A 19,606-nucleotide genomic window follows, 5' to 3' on the forward strand; every position below is an offset into this window, starting at 1 on the left:
TTTTTGCGCAACCTCTTGGATAAATTTCAGCGACTCTGCAATTTACTCAACATATCTGGGAAAATGTTCCTCCGACTTCAGTGTCCCTGCCCCTCTCTATCTTTGCGTCCCTTCTGAAGCTCGAACTCTTTCGGCAATAGCTACTCTCTGGAAAAATCGAACTCTCCAAGGAAATCGATCTCAAGTGTGTGTTCTCCATCTACCCATTGACTTCTTCTTATAATCTTTTGTTGGGACTCCAACAGCCAAGATTAAATCTTAATCGATGGCTAAGATCATATCGGAGTCAATCTGTGTGAGTTTCTAGATGATTCACACCTTATCTCAATTAATTTTGATTAATTAACCAGATTTCCTATGTTTATACTTACAAAATATTTAAAAATAAGTTAATAATCTAATTGAAACACTTTCAAGTGGAATTTTCAAAAACGATTTTTGGGCTATAGAGAACTCCTGTGTTTTAGCCTCTCTACAAAGTTTCGAGACTAGAACACATATGATGCTACAAAAACTAACACTCCCTCTTAGCGAGGAAAGTGTTCTAGTACTACACCACTGCTACAACACTGTGTCGCTATATCACCCTCTACCACGTTGTTGATGCCTAGCCATTACCCACCGAGCGCTACACAACTCTTATGGTGCATTTGTGTTGCTGCTGGTACTGCTATACTACTACCAACTCTGCATTTGCACTACAACTCCCTCTCATATGTTGTTGCTACAACTGCAACAACTGCAACTGAGAAGCATCCTAAATACTGAATCAACTGTCTACTATCTCCTGAGTCCTAACTGTTACTAGCTATTGCACTGTCCACTAGGGAATCTGCATTGCTACTTACTCTGCTACTAAGCCTCTTGCTCTGTTGTCAACACTGCGTTGCGTTCCTCAGTACCTGACTGCAACTAGTCTCCAGCTGCCACTATGACATCTGACTGCATCACTAACGTTGATCCATCTTGCTACTCAATATTGTGGGCCCCTGTAGCAAGGTAATGATCCATGAGGAGGACACCTCAATGCACCCTGCCCAAATATCTACAACTTTGGGATTATAGCTCCATATTGCCCCACCTCACTCCTGGAGGTATAGCTACAAACATAGAGAAATATTCCTCCAACCTAGAGGACAACTTATCTATCTCTGCAAACGTTGCTGCCTAGTCCTGCTTCTCCTGCTTGTCCTTCCTGAGAGGACACCGTGTACTGTAATGACCAAACTCACCACATTTGAAACACTTGACCTTAGATAGGTCCTTCTTTTTCTTCTTCTCCCCCGTCCCTGGATGGGACCCTTCGATGCTAGGGCCACATTCTCCTCTTCCTTTTCACCCTCTGTGCCCATGTTGCTACTCCCGCTATTTGTACTCTTCAATAGAGCACACCTCAACTCCTCCTGTTGTAGGTTTGCCCACATCCTGTCCCATCCGGGTAATGTGTCTCTGCCTAATATGCTTTGGACGAAGACCTGTCAATCCTCTGAGACACTATTCAGTGCCAACCGTACAAGCTTTGTGGGTTGGGGTGCCTCCCCAACGACTACTAGTTGATCTCGAACCTCCTAAATCCTGGTGAGGAAGGGATATATGCCTTCACCCTTCTGCATCCTGATGCTCTTCAACGTCTCCAAGAGGAACATCGTCTGCTGCTCAGAGGTACCCAGATATAGCTAGACGAGAGCATCCCACATCTCCTTGGCAGTTCCTTTGTCAGTTACATTTGAAACTATATGGTCCCAGACTTCATCCAGGATCAACCACTTCGCCTTTTCCATTTCGTCCTGTACTCGTTCAGCTGATCCGCATCCCAAGGAACTAGCTAAATTGATTGTATCTGCATGTAACCTCACTTTATCTATTATAATAAAAGTTGAGATTGTTCCTGTTCATTTTGCTGTTATTTTGTCGTATTCTATTGGTTATATTTTTACATGGCAATGTTCTGTTAAATGAATGGAAACTTTATGGAGAAATTCTAGTTGAGTTAGATTTCTGCAAAATTAGTCAAATATTCTATTTGGGATATTACTAACTCACTCTCTTGGAGTTATACCTTAATCCACCTGAAACCCTAATTATTGCATACTTATTCCTAGGTTAAATCTTGTTGTAGAACCCCTGAGAGGTATTTAGCCCAAGTCAAATCAAGTTACTCGATCCCTAAGATCTACTAGGGAAGCCTCCCTTGTGGTGGATTGTCTCCAACCACTAAAATAAAGGGAGAAGTTGCTAAGGTGACAGTGGTAACTCTCCCATTGTTGCACTCAATCTTGATTGCTTAGTGAGGCTTTGCACTAAGGTGCTAGAGTTTGCAATAACAGTCCCAACTCAAGGTTGATATCCACAATGGAAACTTGAGACTAGGAGGAAATAGCTCCTACACTGAATTTCCATATGCAAAGTTGAAAAAAGTTAAATACATTGCAGTTGATTAATTCAATTATTGATGTTTTAACTTTTTACGCTATTTTATATTCTGAGCATCGGGGGCTTTCTGATTGGTCAAGACCGTTGGTGATACTCCTCTCACCAGGGTTCTAAATTCCCCCAAGAATATGGTATGTTCTGTCCCTTGAAATAGCGAGATCATCATGGCCATTAATTTGCATCATTAGCCATACAGTGTGGCATAACATCCTAACTCTTGATAGGTGGTGGATACTCAACACTTGAACAGAATCATCTTGCCAATTCCTCCAATTTATATTATGTTCATAATACATATTTGCAAAAATTGTTGTGAATTACCGAAGTGTATTACATCAATAGCCATACAGTGTGGCATAACATCCTAACTCTTCATAGGTGGTAGATACTCAACACTTGAACAGAATCATCTTGCCAATTCCTCCAATTTATATTATGTTCATAATACATATTTGCAAAAATTGTTGTGAATTACCGAAGTGTATGGGAAAATTATGCTTAATTGTTGCTAAAATTATCAGTTGTAAGGATGTGTGTAAATGAGGGAATTCCATAAATATATGACTTGTAAAATTGTATGTTGTTATGCAATTCAGTGTTGAACATTCAATGTATGGGTGAACAGATAAAATTCATATAGAAATTTGATTTTATGTTTATACATAGTTAAATTATACAGGTAGAAATTCCATATAAATATGGTATGAGTTGTTGGAAGCTCCTAATAAGATTACAATTTGGGAGTTTCACACTGGTAAAGAAAGAAATTGAAATTCATATGAATTGGGCAGCTAAAAGTTAGTAGCGAAGATGGCCAGTACATCGCACTGATTTTCTGTGTCAGTAACCTATCCCATCAAATATTTCTGCTTCAGGCAAATATTAGGAATGACATCCAGAAGTTAAAGAAATATATTCTCATGAATATATTAAGGTGAACCATATTCAAATGTTATTGATCATTCAAATCAGAATCCTAACAGTTTTCCTTATTTATCAATATTTTTTCTTCTTGGTCCTAGAATTAAAAGACAATACTAATTTACCACCTTAGTCCTAAATTTAACTTCTACCTCATCAATACTGCATCTTCAGGTAAATACTGAAAACATTGTTCACAAATTTCAAAGAAATAGTCTCACGAGTAAGGCATTTGAGCAAATTTAGATGAACTGATCAAAGTCAAATACAATGGATATTAGTCATTGAAACCAAAATGCAAATATTTAATGTATGACTCTGCCACATTCTGCATACTTCGTTTACTGTCTAACAAAAGTTTTGAAATCACATACAGTTCTGTGCATGCCAACAGTGTCCAGTTCTTGTTGGAATTTACTTTTTAAGATTTATAATAAAATAAAGAAGCATGCACCGGCTCAATTAATATGAATCTCTTTAAAATTAACCTTTTCCACTATTTACATCTTGATCTTCTAGAAGGCAAAAAAACTCATCCAGAAATACAAAGAATAAAAGGGCATCAAACCTCCAAAATTGTGTAGACAGGCATGGCAACTGTCCCATCACCAAGTACACTTCTCATAAGAGAATTGTGGCGGCGTCCATAAGCTAGAAGTATATGTGAAGATGTTGGTGAAAACTGTTTGGCAAAGACAAATCTGACAGTTAAAAAATCAGCATTTTAGCAGGAATTAACTTTAACCCATATATTATGAATTATATTAATAAATCGTGCTAAAGATAAAGTATGCCATCGACAAGCCATTTTTAAATTATCAAAGGTTATTTAAATGATAGTTTTAAAATCAATACAATATCATTGAAAAATTCAATAATTTTCTAGTTGCCTTTCACTCATTCATTCCATTGGAGCATTGATTTTTATCATAGGTAGGGCCATTGGTATTCAAAGTTAATACTAGTGCACATTCATTTGTTTTCTCTTGTGTACTGCTCAAAAAAATTTAACAGGGCCTGAGAAAAACACAAATCCCTGAGGAAAACACAAATCATGAACACTGATCACAAATTCAATGAGCCACACAGCAGAACTTGGTATTGTTTATTGTTCAAATTTGTTTCGTTATTCATTTCACATCTGCGTCAGATATGTCACTACAAGCCTAGGTACTAAGAGCTGGGATCCATGCGCAAATATATGTTGGGACAAGCAGACGACCAATTGTTTCTCTAATGCCACCCAAGTCAACTTAGAACACAATTAGCTATGTACAAACAAAAAAAGCATCCACAGGATTGCCAGCATATATTATAAAGCATACACATGATATTCATCAAATAAGATATTTTTGGGTATAAGACTACAACTAAGTCATAGGACACGTCCCCCAGGATCACATGTCCCGTATTTCACGTGTCGGACACGAAATACGCGCTAAAACATGTCCAACACGATTTTGATCGTGTCCTCCAAAACGTAAAACGTATTCAATACATTTTCATCGTGTCCTTTGATCAAAACACGTGTATCATATGTGGATAAAACGTGCCCTAGTGTTTTTTCCTATTTGGACACGTGTCCCACAAAAAATCGCTATAAAGCCCACGCAAGTTCATTTTGCGGGTTTTTTCAATTGTTTTTCTTCGTCGAGTCGCTGCCGTCGATGGAGACTCTTTGTTTGCTTGCTGGAGTCGCTGCTCAGTGGTGTTCACATGGTGTGGCATGCCAGGTATACAATTTTTCCATTCCGATTGGTTCTCTTCATCGCTTTGACACCATATCAGATTATAAAAATGCCTTATACCATCAATGATCAAGGCAACGCCTAGGGCTTGCCGCTTCACCCACTTTCGGTCTTGGTTTCTTCTCTCCATCGCTTTGACTGTGAACAAAAGTGGAAGACACAAACAGTGAACAAACCGTAATCAGCAGATTGTCGATAGAAGACCAACCCATGGGCCGTAATATAAGCTTATGTAATTGTATAAGGACAACTCCATCCTCTCGGTCTGGATTTGATTAATTTCATATATACCATGAAATCTTATTAGTTTCCTTAGCTCACATGAGGATCGTCAAAGCCCACAACAATCTCAGGGAAATATTGCTTGGATACCTGAATGATTGGATGGGGTCATCACATTAGTTCTAAAAAAAACTTTACAATATAGGAAAATCACTATTGGAAAATCAAGCTCTTAATTATCCCAAATTACTCTCCATATTGTTAAAAAGGGAAAATGGAAAATACATATCAACCCGTTCAGTTAGTCCTCGTGCCCCAATCAGTTAGCTCAAATAAGAGTCTACAAGAAAAATACATCTCTATGTTGTCTACGAGAACATTTTCATAATCTTCCCCATTCTAGTGAGTGTTATCACACATCCATCTCAACCCCAACTCTGCCATGCAATACGAGTTTCCTAAGTCCTTCATTAATAGAACTTGAATTGTTTTCCACTGTTTGACAATCACTAGTGACATAATTGTACCTCTGTGCAAACCATATGCTACAGTCATCTCTTGGTCTATTAGAGCCCAAATTCTAATCCACCAATGCAAAGAACAACCATACATTCCTAGGTCATGCATTGTGACTGTCACCTACAAGGATTTGTGAATGGGAAAATTTATGTAATTGGTTATTAAATTATAGGTGAGCTCCATGAAATACACCACGCCTTCTTTTGTAACATCCACTCCGTCCACTGTCCTGTAACAAGTCAAATTACATAAATACATGATTTAAGATTGCATGTAATATCTTAGTTATGTTATCAATGTTCAAGAAATTTCTTAATTGTTTAATCATTTTTTGTAGGTGAAGGATTTGGCGACTGTTGCAACTGGCAACTTGCACTTGCAAGTCATTTTTATTACACCTGTGGAGTGTGGACTTTATAACAGCAAGAAGATTAATGGCTCAATCATCCAAGGCAGCTGGCAGAGGTCAAAGGAAAGACAAGGGTGGTGCTTTTCGTGGTCCTCCCCCCCCCCCCTTCCAAGTTTTTCAGCTTCTGTTGGTCATAGTGCCCCAAGTGCTTCAAGTGAAGCTTTAGGTGCTTCTCAGCCCACATATGATGTTGTTGTAGCAAGACAACAAGCACAACTAAAAAAATACCCTCTATGGAAGTATGTAACCAAGAAACAAGGGCCAAAGGTTGGTGCGGAATGGAATGTGCTTTGGTCTTGTAATTTCTGCAAGGGTGAATATAAGAGCACTTACTTTCAAGTTAAAGGCCATTTGTTAGGCCTTCCTTGTGGATTTGGAGCATGCAAAAATATCAGTGCTAAAGAAAGAATGGATTTGGAAAGGGAGGATGCCGCTGGCTTGGGGAATGTGGTGGCAACAAGCAAGAAAATTAGAAAAAATGAAGATCCTCTTCCATTCTTGAGGAATACTAGTAGTAGTAGATTTGGGAGTGGGGCTGAAATTCAGCCAACAAAAAAGAGGGCAGCCCAAACTTGTGGTCCAATGGACAAGATTTTTCAGCGTGAGAAGCGAGATGAGGTTGATCTTACAATTGCATTCTTTTTCTATCTCAACTTCATTACTTTTAATGTTGCACAATCTCCTTTGTTTATTGAGATGTGTCGAGCTTTAGTTGATATGGCTCCAATTGGGTATGTACCTCCAAGTTCAGAGAAGCTTAGAACCACATTGTTGGTTAAGGCAAGGAAGGAGGTGGATAAAATTCTACAACCTATTAAATCATCATGGATCTCATCTGGTGTCAGTATTGTTTCTGATGGATGGACAGATACAGCACGCCATCCTCTCATCAATTTCATGATATATTCCCAAAATGTACCGGTCTTCTTGAAAGCAATTGATGCTCTTCGACAATACAAGGATGCACAATATATGGGTGAGCTATTTATTAAAGTTATTGAAGATGTAAGCGTTGAAAGTTGTGTGCAAATCATCACAGATAAAGCACACGTTTGCAAAGTTGTTGGCTTGATTGTGGAAACTAAATATCCACAAGTATTTTGGACACCATGTATTGCTCATTCCTTGAATTTAGCACTTAAATCTATTGCTTTAGATGTGACATGGATTGGTAATCTTATTGAGGGTGCACGCCATATCCGAAATTTTGTACAAAACCATACCAATGCCCTCACAATATATAAAGAGTACACACATCTATCATTGTTGAAGATTGCAAAGACTCGGTTTGCTTCCTCAGTGATCATGCTTCAGAGGTTGAAGGAGGTGATGACTGCTCTTGGGGCCATGGTTATTTCAGATCTTTGGTCTTTTTGGAGAAAGACGGATCAAGCTGCTTCAAAAAAGGTAAAGGACACAGTGTTAGATGATGGTTGGTGAGAGAGAGTGAATCTTACCATAAAGATCATAAACCCTATCATTTCTTTCTTGCGGTTTGCAGACACGAACCAGCCCATCTTAGGAGAGGTTTAGGAGGGTTGGGATTCCATGATTGAGTCCGTGAAGACTATTGTTATGGAGAATGAGTGCCTTGGATATGAGACATCAACAGAGAGGTTATGGTCCACCATACAGGACATTCTTATCTCTAGGTGGGATAAGAATTGCACACCTTTGCATTGCTTAGCTCACTCTTTAAATCCCAAGTACTACATTCAAGAGTGGCTCCGTGGTGGGACCTCACACAGATACCCTCCTCACATGGATGGAGAGATTTCACAGGGGAGGAAGATAACATTCAGAAGGATATTTCAGGATAGAGCATCTTTTCTTGAGGTGGAGGAAGGCTTTGTAGAGTTCTCCACTAGCACTAGGAGATTTGGGGGGTATGATGTACTTGGAGATAGGGGGGTCAAAGATGCCTATACTTGGTGGAAAACTCATGGGGCAGCATGCCCTATTCTACAACAATTAGCCTTGAGGGTCCTCTCTCAAGTTACTTCATCTTCTTGTTGTGAGAGGAATTGGAGCACTTATGGGAATCTATATAGTTTGAAAAAGAGCAAGCTTGAGCAATCAAGGGTGGAGACAATGGTGTATGTGCACACCAACCTTCCTCTTATTTACAGGCAGAGGCAGGAGTGGTTGAAGGGAAAGACAGAGATGTGGGATGTGTTTCCGGATGATATGGGCTTGGACAACAGTGTTAAGTTGGCATTAGCCAACATGGATCTTAATGACCCAGTGCTAGAGCCAGTGACTTTTGATGATAAATCTCTTGAGGGGTCATCTTCCACACCAACAAATGCAGTAGCAGATCTTGGATTGGGCATAGAGGAGGATGGAGTAGAGTCAGATGGCAATGCCATTGATGGTGATTATGACATGGACTATTGATAGAGTGATGAATCATGGACTTGTGGCTCACTGGCTAGTGAGTCATGACCAATACCACTGATGACATTGACGAGCTATGATATTCCTACTTATTTTGTATCTACTCTTTTGTATTTTCCAGTGGCATTCCCTCAGTATCTATGTAATACATTTTGATTTTGATGACTTAATGGAAAATCTGCATTTTATGGTTTTAATATCTAAGTTCTTCTAAATTTATAGTTAGTAGTTTCTTATGTGCTTGTACTATGTAGCCTTGTACATGAACAATGAACATTGAACATTGAAGATTCAAGAATGAACATTGAACTGTGAACAATGAACCATTGAACATCATTGATGTAGTAAATTAATAAATTAATACTATATTTCACTGTTTCAGTAATTGCAGCAGAGGACATATGAAAAATTAATTTTATGATAAGGTATCTTTGAATAAATGACCCCCATGCTACTGCTAAATTAGTCAATTACTACAAAACTAGTGATTAGGCACTAGATTTATAGGATCCACTTCAAAGTACAGAACATTGTTATTTAAAAACAATTAAAGAAATATATATGAAATGAAAGTGTTGCTCAAATGGATATAGCAAATGGAAATGCTGCTACAAAATAAAATTCTCTGTTCTGCAGGAGTCTGTCTCCTCTAAAACATATTTGCAAAGACAAGAAATGAAAAGGCAAGAGGGTTTCTATATCTTTTCCTTGAGTGGACCCTACAGGAAAGTTTTGGAACCCTTGGAAACACTCAAAGACTCAGAACTTCAATAAACTTTGCTTCCTTTATTCAGAAACTTTATGGAAGATAGGGACATAATTCTGCCTCTACCATAATTGAAACTAGCTTGAACAACCACAAGGGAATGAAATAACAACACTGGCTATACTACTCTGTCAGCAAAGCTTCTATTTATGCTTGAAGAGTCCTAACTAGCCCATCCAATCATGTCATGAAGGTGGGACTTGTCCCTTACTGCCCTAATTTTCTGCATGCTGTTTCAAGGGGATTGTTTCCCTCTGCTAATTTGAATCCTGAGATTAGCAGGTTGAATTTTATAAGGTCGTTATTTCTGCCTTCAAGTTTTGGCAGTCCTGAAGGTTGTGAAAGGAGAATATCCGTTAGATTCCTCAACCATTCTGTTGATTGGTCTAAGGTAATGATTGAAGAAAATCAGCTCACTTGGGTCAGATCCCTTCATCAAGGCTGCTGTACTTTCCTGCTTGTAAACCACATTAGCTCAACGATGTAAATCACATAGTAAGTTAGTAACCATCAAAAACACTTAAGACCTATGGCTACTCCTATGATCACCAACTAGAAGAAGCTTAATGCTTCAAATTACGTGTTGGTGAACCCCACCTTGTATCGTTGGCTGATCGATCCATTGATGTATCTAGTCAAAACAAGGCCAGATATTTATTTTGCAGTCAACATGTTAAGTCAGTTTATGACGGAGCCCAGGAGAGTGAACTAGGTGGTTGTGAAACATGTGTTGAGATACCTACAAGGAACAGTGGATTATGGTTTGGACTATGTCAGGCGCAATGGAGTTAGATTGATTGGTTGCACAGACTCAGATTGTGCTGGCAATGTTAGTGACAAGAAGTGTACTTCCAGGTGTTGTTTATCATTGGGCTCAGCAGTGGTGTCATGGTTCAGCAGGAAACAGAGGTCAATGGCATAGCGCAGTGCAAAGGCAGAGTACACTGCGACTAGTTAGGCAAGTTGTGAGGCACTTTGACTTCGCAAGATGCTATTTGGTTTATTTGGTCGAGGCTAAGACCAACTACGATATACTGTGATAATCATAGTTGTATTAAAATCTCCGAAAATCCAATATTTTATGACCAGTCAAAGCATATAGAAATCAAATACCACTTCATCAAAGATTGGGTTCAAAGGGGAGCAGTGAAGCTTGAGTATATATCCACTGATGCACAGGTAGCAGACATTCTCACCAAGTCATTGCTAAGGGGCAAACATGTATTTTTCAGAGACGGGATGGGAGTGGTGAGAAATGCCTTCCTCGGTAAGAGGGACTGTTAAAAATGGTACCAAGTTGGTGTTTCCTAGGCATTTCTCCCCTTGGACTAGGGAAACACATAAATCACCTTTTATGAGTTTATTAATATCAAGGGGGCTAAAGTACTATTTATGTGGAGAAGTACCATGTACTTTTAATTATTAAAGTCAAGTGTTATAAAAGTGACTTTATGTGTAAAGTACTAAAGTACACTTTATTTTATTAAAGTGACTTATGTTTTAAAAGTTACTTTATGAGAAAAAGTGACCAAGGTACTAAAACATCAAAAAGTACTAAGGAGGTTCATTAATAGAAAGGGGGACCACATGAGGAGGGGTCACGTAGGGGACTAGTCTCCACCCTTAATCTAAATGGCTTGAGATTAAATCTCAACCATTAGGTCTTAGGTATAGGGTTTCCAGCTTATGGAGAAGACAAAAGGGAGGAGAAAGGAAAAAGAGGTTCATTATTCTCATGAGAAGATAGAGAAGAGTAGAGAGCAGTTGAAGGGAGGAAGATTGCTATACTTGGGAAGAGAGATCAAATCCTTGGAGAGGCTATCAGTTTGAATCTACAGTAGAGAACATTGGCACGAATTTCCAGAAAGTCGTACCAGTTGTTAGATTGAGTTTGTTGTGGTAAGAAGCCCGAATTTCTAGCCATAAATTTCACTTTGTGTGTGACTTCATGCAGGCTGAGTTCTGAGATAAAATTTAGGTCGAGTTCTGAGATAAAATTTAGGCCGAGTTCTGATCTTAACTACTGGAGAAAAGCAGACCGGAAATTTCAGGGAGCATTCCCAGAGAGAGGCCAAAATTTTCGAGGAGCCCTGAATTCATTTAGGGCTGAGTTGGAGACAAATGTTAGGCTGAGTTTTTTATCTCTGCTACATGGGAAAAGCTAACTGTGTATTTTTTGGGTAAGTAAAACCAACAATCCTTCATATTAAAGTGAATTGAGGGAGAGTATGTTAGCACTGAAGGAGGAGGTTCTAGCCAGATATCAAGGTACAGACTTCTAGGCGGACTTCAGCCATTCTCAAGCTCAGAATTCAAGGCATTGACTTAGAGACAAGCAGAGGAATTGAGAGTTGTATCAGTCAGTGTAAAGAACTGTGTGGAGCCTCCTTTCTTCTTATTTTCTTCAGTGCCTATAGCAAGCATATCAAGGGAGATAAGTTAACCTTTTTCTTTGTTGTAAAAATTCCTTGAAGAAGCAAAAAGAAAGTCTTCTTTCAGAACTAGTTCTCCCCAACATTGGAGATTTTCCAGGGTCAAGTTGACCAAAAATTCTTGTGTCTAAATTGTGTGATCTTGCTATTTTTCTCTAGTATCAGTTGTGCAAAAATAATTAGTAGAAGCACTCTTTAAATGTTTCAAATGAATGCATGAAAATTTATCAGCATGTCGAAACATGTGGGTTGGGTTTGAAAAACACTTGCAAAATTTGTAAATTGGGAAAGGGTCCAGATCATTCAAAATCTTTACATATACATAAACCAATGTTGCCAAAGTGTAAAGCAGAGCAGGAGTGTTTTTGAGAGTGGGGGCATTGGGAATGTCATTTTCCAAAATCCCTCTCGGAGTGTCTCGGGAGCATCTCTGTGTGTGTTGCATTTACATTCAAAAAAAAACATCCATACTGCCAAATTAGTTGCAGAATAAAGGAAAACATACATATTTGTACATCACTGAAGATAGAAATGGCATCCATAGTATGTTAATGATTAATCATGCAAGCATCAACCATCTAGATTCTGTTAATTACAAACAAAAATACAAATATTTGAGCCATATAATAGAAAGTAAACCATTAACTTGTCATTGAAATAGGTTACCTAGCAACTGTCAACATGACCAAATAGTAATGTTTACAAAATAAGCCTTCTACGCAGTATGAAGACTGAAAGGTCCAAAACACTAATCTATCATCTATGACGAATATAGTGAACAAGGAGAAACGATTTTGTAATATCTATGATACTATCTACTCTTCCCTCTTCACACCACTGCAACTGCTATGTGGGCCTTCATGTGGTAGTTGTGAAGTAGGTGGAAGCAAAAGTTGTGGAACTAAAGAGGAAGCCCATGTTGTTGTAGTTGGAGTCCTAGACATGGGGACCATGGCAATGGATGGCATGGTGTCTCAACACAATTATAAACATCCATAAGAGCATCCTCCAATTGTTTTAAATACAATACCCCCATCCATGGCAATCGATTAGGGTGGCATCTCAACATGATCATAATCTTCCATAAGAGCATCTCATCCTCACTTTCCTTGCAACCCTAATCCTACCTTAGGTCCCACCTCCACTCAAAAATTAGAAAACAATAATATTTTCAGCCTCATATAGAAGCGTCTGACTTATTGAGGGAATACGTGGGGAGCGTCCAAGGAGCGTGATTGGTGTGCCTAGAGAGTGAGATTTTGCACGTGGGAACATCTGCTAGGAATGTCACAATTTCAACTTCTTAGGGAGCATGGTTTTTAGGGTCGAAGTGTGCTCTCTGTTACCCACCAAAAATGGGTAACCCCATGGGAGAAAATTTTTCTTATTTTGGATATCCAATGATCCAAGTGGACGTTGGTGGCCACCCACCTATTACACTTGGACCCCCACCACTGCCTCTTTCAGTTTTTCAGTTTCCTTAATTGTAGCACAATTTACTATTTTTAGCAATTTTTCAGGTCCTTAACTTCTGGAGTTGTTTTGAGGCCCTAAACAATGTTTTTTGGCAAGATTTCGGTGATTGGTATAGCAATCACATAAGCAGTCGTAGTCCTCGGAGAGATCTTTCCAACGAGGTATCATACGCGTCAAATAGATATAATATGACCAAGTAACGACCCCGGGAAGTTGGCTGCCCAACTAACCCCAACAGGGCCCATAAACTCTTGGTGTTACATCTCTTCGAGTTAGGGTTTTGGTTGTTTAGGGTTTTCTCTTATTGTTCAATAATAAAAAGGCCCTTGAGGCTCATTGTAACTCAGTTCATAGGCATGTAGCTGCCACATCTCTTTTCAAAGATAAGCTACCATCGCCCGAGCTAGTCTTATTTCCATTCTGTTTGTAAGCATACTTCAGTATTTGATATTAATGAAATGAAGTGTTATTTCTGTTGCATCTTTGTATTTATGGTTATATTTTTAATTTGTTCCGTTCCTATTTAAATCCGGATCATCCAGCAAGAAAGCAACACTATGCATTGCTCAATTATGACGATATGCCACATTCCTCTACCATTTGTGTTGTTCATACACCTCCCACCATCTAGAATTCCTCTTGAAGGAAGGTGGGTCACCACTCGGTAGGTACTTTAACAATTTTGTAATCAAGTACTTATGCTTAATGTTTTGGGCATTCTAACATCGATAAAGGTTTGATCATTTTGCAATCAAATCCTTTTGCTTAATGTTTTGGGCATTCTAACATCGATAAAGGGGTTATCTAGACGATAGACCAATCTTGAGTGTAAGCTTGTTCTCTCACCTTATCAAGGGGGTTAGTCTTTACCCCTAGTCTAGTGGGGCCTCCTCTAAGGCCTTAGGGTTATAGGAGGGGCATTACTTAGGAAAATTGGATTGAAGTAACATGTCCATCATCATCTCATACTTACCCCCTTTCATCATTCCCTTGATTTCACATCCATCGTTTGGGTTTGTTGTCATTGGTTCCTTGGGATTTGCCACCCTCACATCCACATCCTCCAATCAAAGCCATAAAACTTTTCCCTGGAGGTTGATGTAGCTAAAGGAAAGATAAAAGCATAAGATGGCCACACCAAAAGAAAAAGAAAAGATAAAATGCAAAAGATGGCCAGGACAATAATCAACATGTGGAAAAAAGCCTTGCGTGAGCTTTACCCACCTCATTAGCCACCACCTGGTTCTTGCGAACTAGATGCTCCATCATATAATAAAGGAATCCTTGCATGCCCCAAGCCCAATGAGTAAGAAGTCAACACATCTTTAAGGGGTGAATAAATGCTATATCATTAAATGCAAGCTTGGACACCTAAGCTATGTTCCATATCAAAGGATTATCAAAAAGAAGTAAAAGGCACACCATAACCCGCACGTCGAGGAAAGGGGTAACTCGTGCCTCCATTATTGCTCCTTCGATACATCTATACACTCAAGGTGATGGACCTCCATCAGCTGGCCCCATAGCCATGGAACCTAGCCATGAAGTCTTTTCCCTCCATTGCCACCACTATCACAACAACTATGATATGAAGGGTTGACTTTGCACATGTCACCTCCCCTAGAGGGCTAGAAGAGCTTATTAGGTTTGATTACCTAGCCACCTCTAACAAGGTAGTAAACACTTTTATGGGACTTAATCTAGTTAGATATTTGAAGGTGATCTCAGTTTGAAGTCTTAATATGCGCTTAAAAATTAAGTATTGCGGACTATGATGCATTTATGTGTCATTGTCTCTAATGAGTGGTTGCTTTCATTTGAGCTTGAGATGGTTTTACCAAGTGGTCCTTCACAGAGCAACAGAGGCCTTGTGCGCACATTCACTCCATGCCTACCCCACATGATGCCTAGGTCGTACTACACTTTCAAAGAGCAATGATGCTTGAAAATGCAACATTGCCCCACCACAACAGAGCGTTGGGTACTTTGATTATTCCAGCAATTGATTGACACTTCAAAACAACCCTAGATGCTAAAACAATGAGCTCACTTTGCTTAGCACTAAAGATTCTTGATGATGTACCTAGCATACCGAACATGCTCCCAAGTTGGCCATGACACTATTGGAAATACTAAGGGGCGGGTGAATCAGTATTTCCCTTAATTTTCACAATTGGTTAGTTTGTTCTTAAACATTCGGAGCATCAAACAAACATGAAACAGTACACAGAAGATTTTGTCTCATCAAGCACTTTGTTATGTATGATGAACATACAAATTGTTGAACCGGAAGGAAGTACAAGACTCCCCAAGGGTTTTACCAACAAGGCTGGAAGGAAGCAAATGCTCCCAGAATGAGCTTGAGCTCTCGCACCAGGGACAATAACCCAACTACAATTTGCCACCTTAACTCCCACTATTGTTGCTTCCACTGTCCACTCTCACTGTCACTGCTCCAACTATCGACTACTACTGTTGCTGCTACTATCCATTGTTGCCACCCAGAACTGCCACTGTTGCTACTGTTGTCACTCACTACTGCTACTGTTGCTACTATTTTCACTCACTGCTGCCATTGTTGCTGCTACCAAACCCAGCTCTGCCAACTACCATCGTCACAACACACTTCAATGTTGTTGCCATCTCTGTCATCTCAATACCAAGAGTATTGGCATGCATCAGAGGTTATTGTCATCAAGCTACTATCTTCTCTGTCATCAAGGTCACTCTGTCATCAAGAGAATGTCATTACTGTCATCATCAAGGTCATTGCTATACGAGGGTACTATCACTGGTTCTCATCAATAGTCATACATCAAAGTCTAATACTGTCTCATTGTCACAATCATACAAGGTCACTACCAAACATGGTCACTGCTATATCAAAGTTATTGTTATATAGGTCACTGTCACAAATCCAAAGCACTATCGTTAAGATCATTGTCAACTATCAAGAGAACTGTAATGAAGATCACTGTCAAAGTCATCAAATGTTACTGTCAAGCCTAAGTTCGCTGCCATGTAAAGGTCAACACCATATTTTCAATTCACTGTCATTAAGAACACTTTTGACTGTAACAGCCAAGCATCATTACAAACATATAACTTTGTCTATCAGGTATCATTGTCAATCATTGCATCACAAGGTAGATTATTGTTCTTACATCAAAGTCACAAGGTCACTGTAATGTCAAGGTTATTGCCATACACGGTTACAGTCGTGTTAAGGTCATTGCATCCATGTCACTAATATAGGGTTACAACCAAAACATCATACCGCTGTCAAGAATATTGTTGAAATTTGGTACCGGAGGACAGATGGTTCCCTTAGGCTTTGATCTTTGGCCTAGGGAAAAGTGTCCAAAAGAATTTAATTTTTCTCCTAAAGTAACTTATAATTTTTATAAAGTTAAATCTAATTTAAAAGTGACTTTAAGTGATAAAGTTACTAAGTCTAATTTTAAAGTGACTTTTATAAAGTCAATGAAAAATTAGAAAGGAAAAGTGACTTTGGAAATAAATGACTAAGTGGGTCTTTATTAAAGTGGGGTGAATTAAAAAATAAAAAGTGAGATCTAAATGAGCATTTAATCTCAGCCTTAAATCTCAATCTATTTCAGCCATTGGATTTAGGGATCACCCAAAAGTCACTTGAATCACCCAAAAGTCACTTGGGGTTAGATTAAAGGAGGAAAAGGTCATTCACTCTTTCATGAGCAGATTGGGAGAAGGAGAGCAAGAGAGATTTCCGAGCAAGGAGAAGAAGGAGACAGCAGCTTGGCACACATTCCAAGGCAGCAGTTGAGCAGATTTGTACAGCTGATTCAGCACACAGTGAAAGGCAGATTTTGGCACGATTTTCAAGGAGTGGTTTGCACAAAAATCGAGGAGCAGTTTGCTGATTTTTCTGCACGCAAAACGAGGGCCGTACAGCGCATTTATTGCAGTCCGTACAGCGCATTTAATGCTGGTCGTACAGCAGCATTTAATGCTGAAAGTGGGCACGAAAATCGAGGAGGCCGTACAGCATTTATTGCTGTCCTGTTTGCTGTAATTTCTAGTTTGTTGTGAGGCATGGGAAAAGAGATAAGTTGTAAATTTGCTTGCTGATTTTTTTGCTGAATATTTCTCACTGTAAAAAGGCAATTTTCAGAAATAAAGAAGAGCTCTCAAACTGGTTTTCCCCAAGAGTTGTAGGGGGTTTTTCCAGAGTCAAGTTGACCAAAAATCTCAGTGTTTAAATGTGTTTTAATGGCAGTTTATTACTGCTGATTTTTATTTCTGCAATTTCCAGCATTCTGTAAAATTTCAAGAATTTGTGTTTTCAGCAAATTTATTTTTTCCAGCTTGTTAAATGTATGGTTATGGGAAAGGGCATTTAACTATATTGGAGAAATAAGGAGAAACTGAAAACCGGGGTGGGAAAACAAAAATTTCTACAAATATTGTAATCATTATCATGGTTACTGCCATATCAGATTCTACTATTATACTAGGATATTGGCATGTCAAAGTTACTTTGTCATATATCATTAAACTGTCATGGAGGTTTCCACAAATATACTACCATATCAAAGGGTGTTGTCATATAAACGGTCACTGTCATATGTTATAAAGAGAAGAGCGAACAGAGTTGTAGAGTGCAAGCCAATAGAGAATTAGTCAAAAAAGAATTAGATACAATCCCCATAAGTATGTGAGCTGCCATGTCAAAGTCAATGCCAAATTTCCCAGCCACCTTCAAACAACATTATCATGAGGACACTGTCATACAATACTATAAATTAAGCTACAAGTGAATTGCGTTCAATCTCAGGCTAATCCACGCTTAGTAATCACCCACATCCTCACGCATAGGCATATTTTCATTTTAGCCCTTAATTGTACTGTGTGCACAACCTCTGCTCAAACCATCGATCCAAGACTACAAACTACTGTGCATCATGTTTCTTGTTGCAGTATTTAGTGATAAAACTATGCTACAGACTTCCACACACCCAATAAATCTCAAGTTCAATTAACACATAATACAACTTCTGTCTCAGAACTATTCACAAAATACTAGGTGCTTCAGATCTAATTTCTAAGGGATGCATACATGACAGTTAGGAATGCCAAGATCACTGGTTAGGATTCTTGGATTAGTCAAAGTTCAAATAAACGAGTCATCCATGCTGCTGGAAGTCATTTTTAGGAAGCCGTGGAGTTAATAAAACATATGCACAGAATAGCCCAGCGAATAAAACCTGATGACCGCAGGTATGCATGTAGGTCATTTCCCTAAGTTGATTGCACATGATTCAAGTGAGATGTTTTTCCCATCGATTTCTCTTGCACAAAACTTGTCAACCAACGATGCCCTATGCCCAAAATTAGCAAAACCCTTAAGAATGCATCCCCAATTTGTATGTCACAGAACTGTTGGATTGGTCCACAGAGAATGGATTGAGTTAGGGTTTGAATCTATTGTGAAGAGGAGAGATCAAGATGCCCTCAGAAATCACAACGAATTCTTACACAAGACAAACATTTAGTAGGTCGAGGTCAATCTTTTATTATTTTCAAGACTGTAATGTTTAGGGCTTCTGGAATGAAGCAGAATGCAACAGAAGACTGCTTCAGATTAGCAGTTGGATTTGATCCTTCATCACTTGCAATAAATCCAACGAAACCCTAATTCCAATAGAATCAAAAAGGTGGCCCAGAAACCCTTGCAATAGGCATGCTTGTTCAATTTCTTCACAAGGTCGCAGGCACTATTGTGTAGCCTCAGGCATTCCTATGAGCTTCTTGGATACCTTGGCCACAGATGCATAGAAGATATCCACGAATTGATCACACACAATGAGAGGAGTGAATACTTCTCTTATAGCAGCTTAGAGAAGCATCTAGGAGGGTTGGCCAACTTTGAGGAAGGAAAATATAAATTTAAAATTTAAAATATTTTTAGCCAAAGATTTGGGCCAACCTCCATAAGTTATTAATCTTCCCAAAAACCTTTCCTTAATTTTAATAAATGTTGAAACCCTTCAAAAACACCCTTTTGCTATAACATCATTTAATTATAATAGAAGTCCTTATGATTTTGCCACATTATGCCAAATCATCACCATTTGGGGTTTTGGACCACTAGTTGGGTGCACGATCTTTGAGTAAGCATATCTTCCAAACCATGAGGGCTCTCAAAATGCTTCACATACCGTCAAAATCAACATGACGAAGAGAATCTAGTGATGATGGTCTTTGAGAAAACTTCATTGATCTATATCTTTAAAAACCTCAA

General features: G+C 38.9%; 1 protein-coding gene across 1 annotated transcript in view; it reads right to left on the reverse strand.

Annotated features, from left to right (window-relative positions):
* The window catches only part of LOC149249229 (uncharacterized), a 194,239-nt gene that overhangs the window by 74,379 nt on the left and 100,254 nt on the right, over positions 1-19,606 (reverse strand). The window contains exon 11 of the mRNA XM_089452400.1: positions 3,923-4,036. Coding sequence (XP_089308526.1) covers positions 3,923-4,036 — 114 coding nt within the window. The remainder of the gene's footprint in view (positions 1-3,922; positions 4,037-19,606) is intronic.

The sequence above is a fragment of the Pinus tabuliformis genome, chromosome 7 (assembly GCF_031772625.1).
Source record: "Pinus tabuliformis cultivar Carrire ecotype Pingquan chromosome 7, CPIR1, whole genome shotgun sequence".
NCBI classification, from domain to species: domain Eukaryota; kingdom Viridiplantae; phylum Streptophyta; class Pinopsida; order Pinales; family Pinaceae; genus Pinus; species Pinus tabuliformis.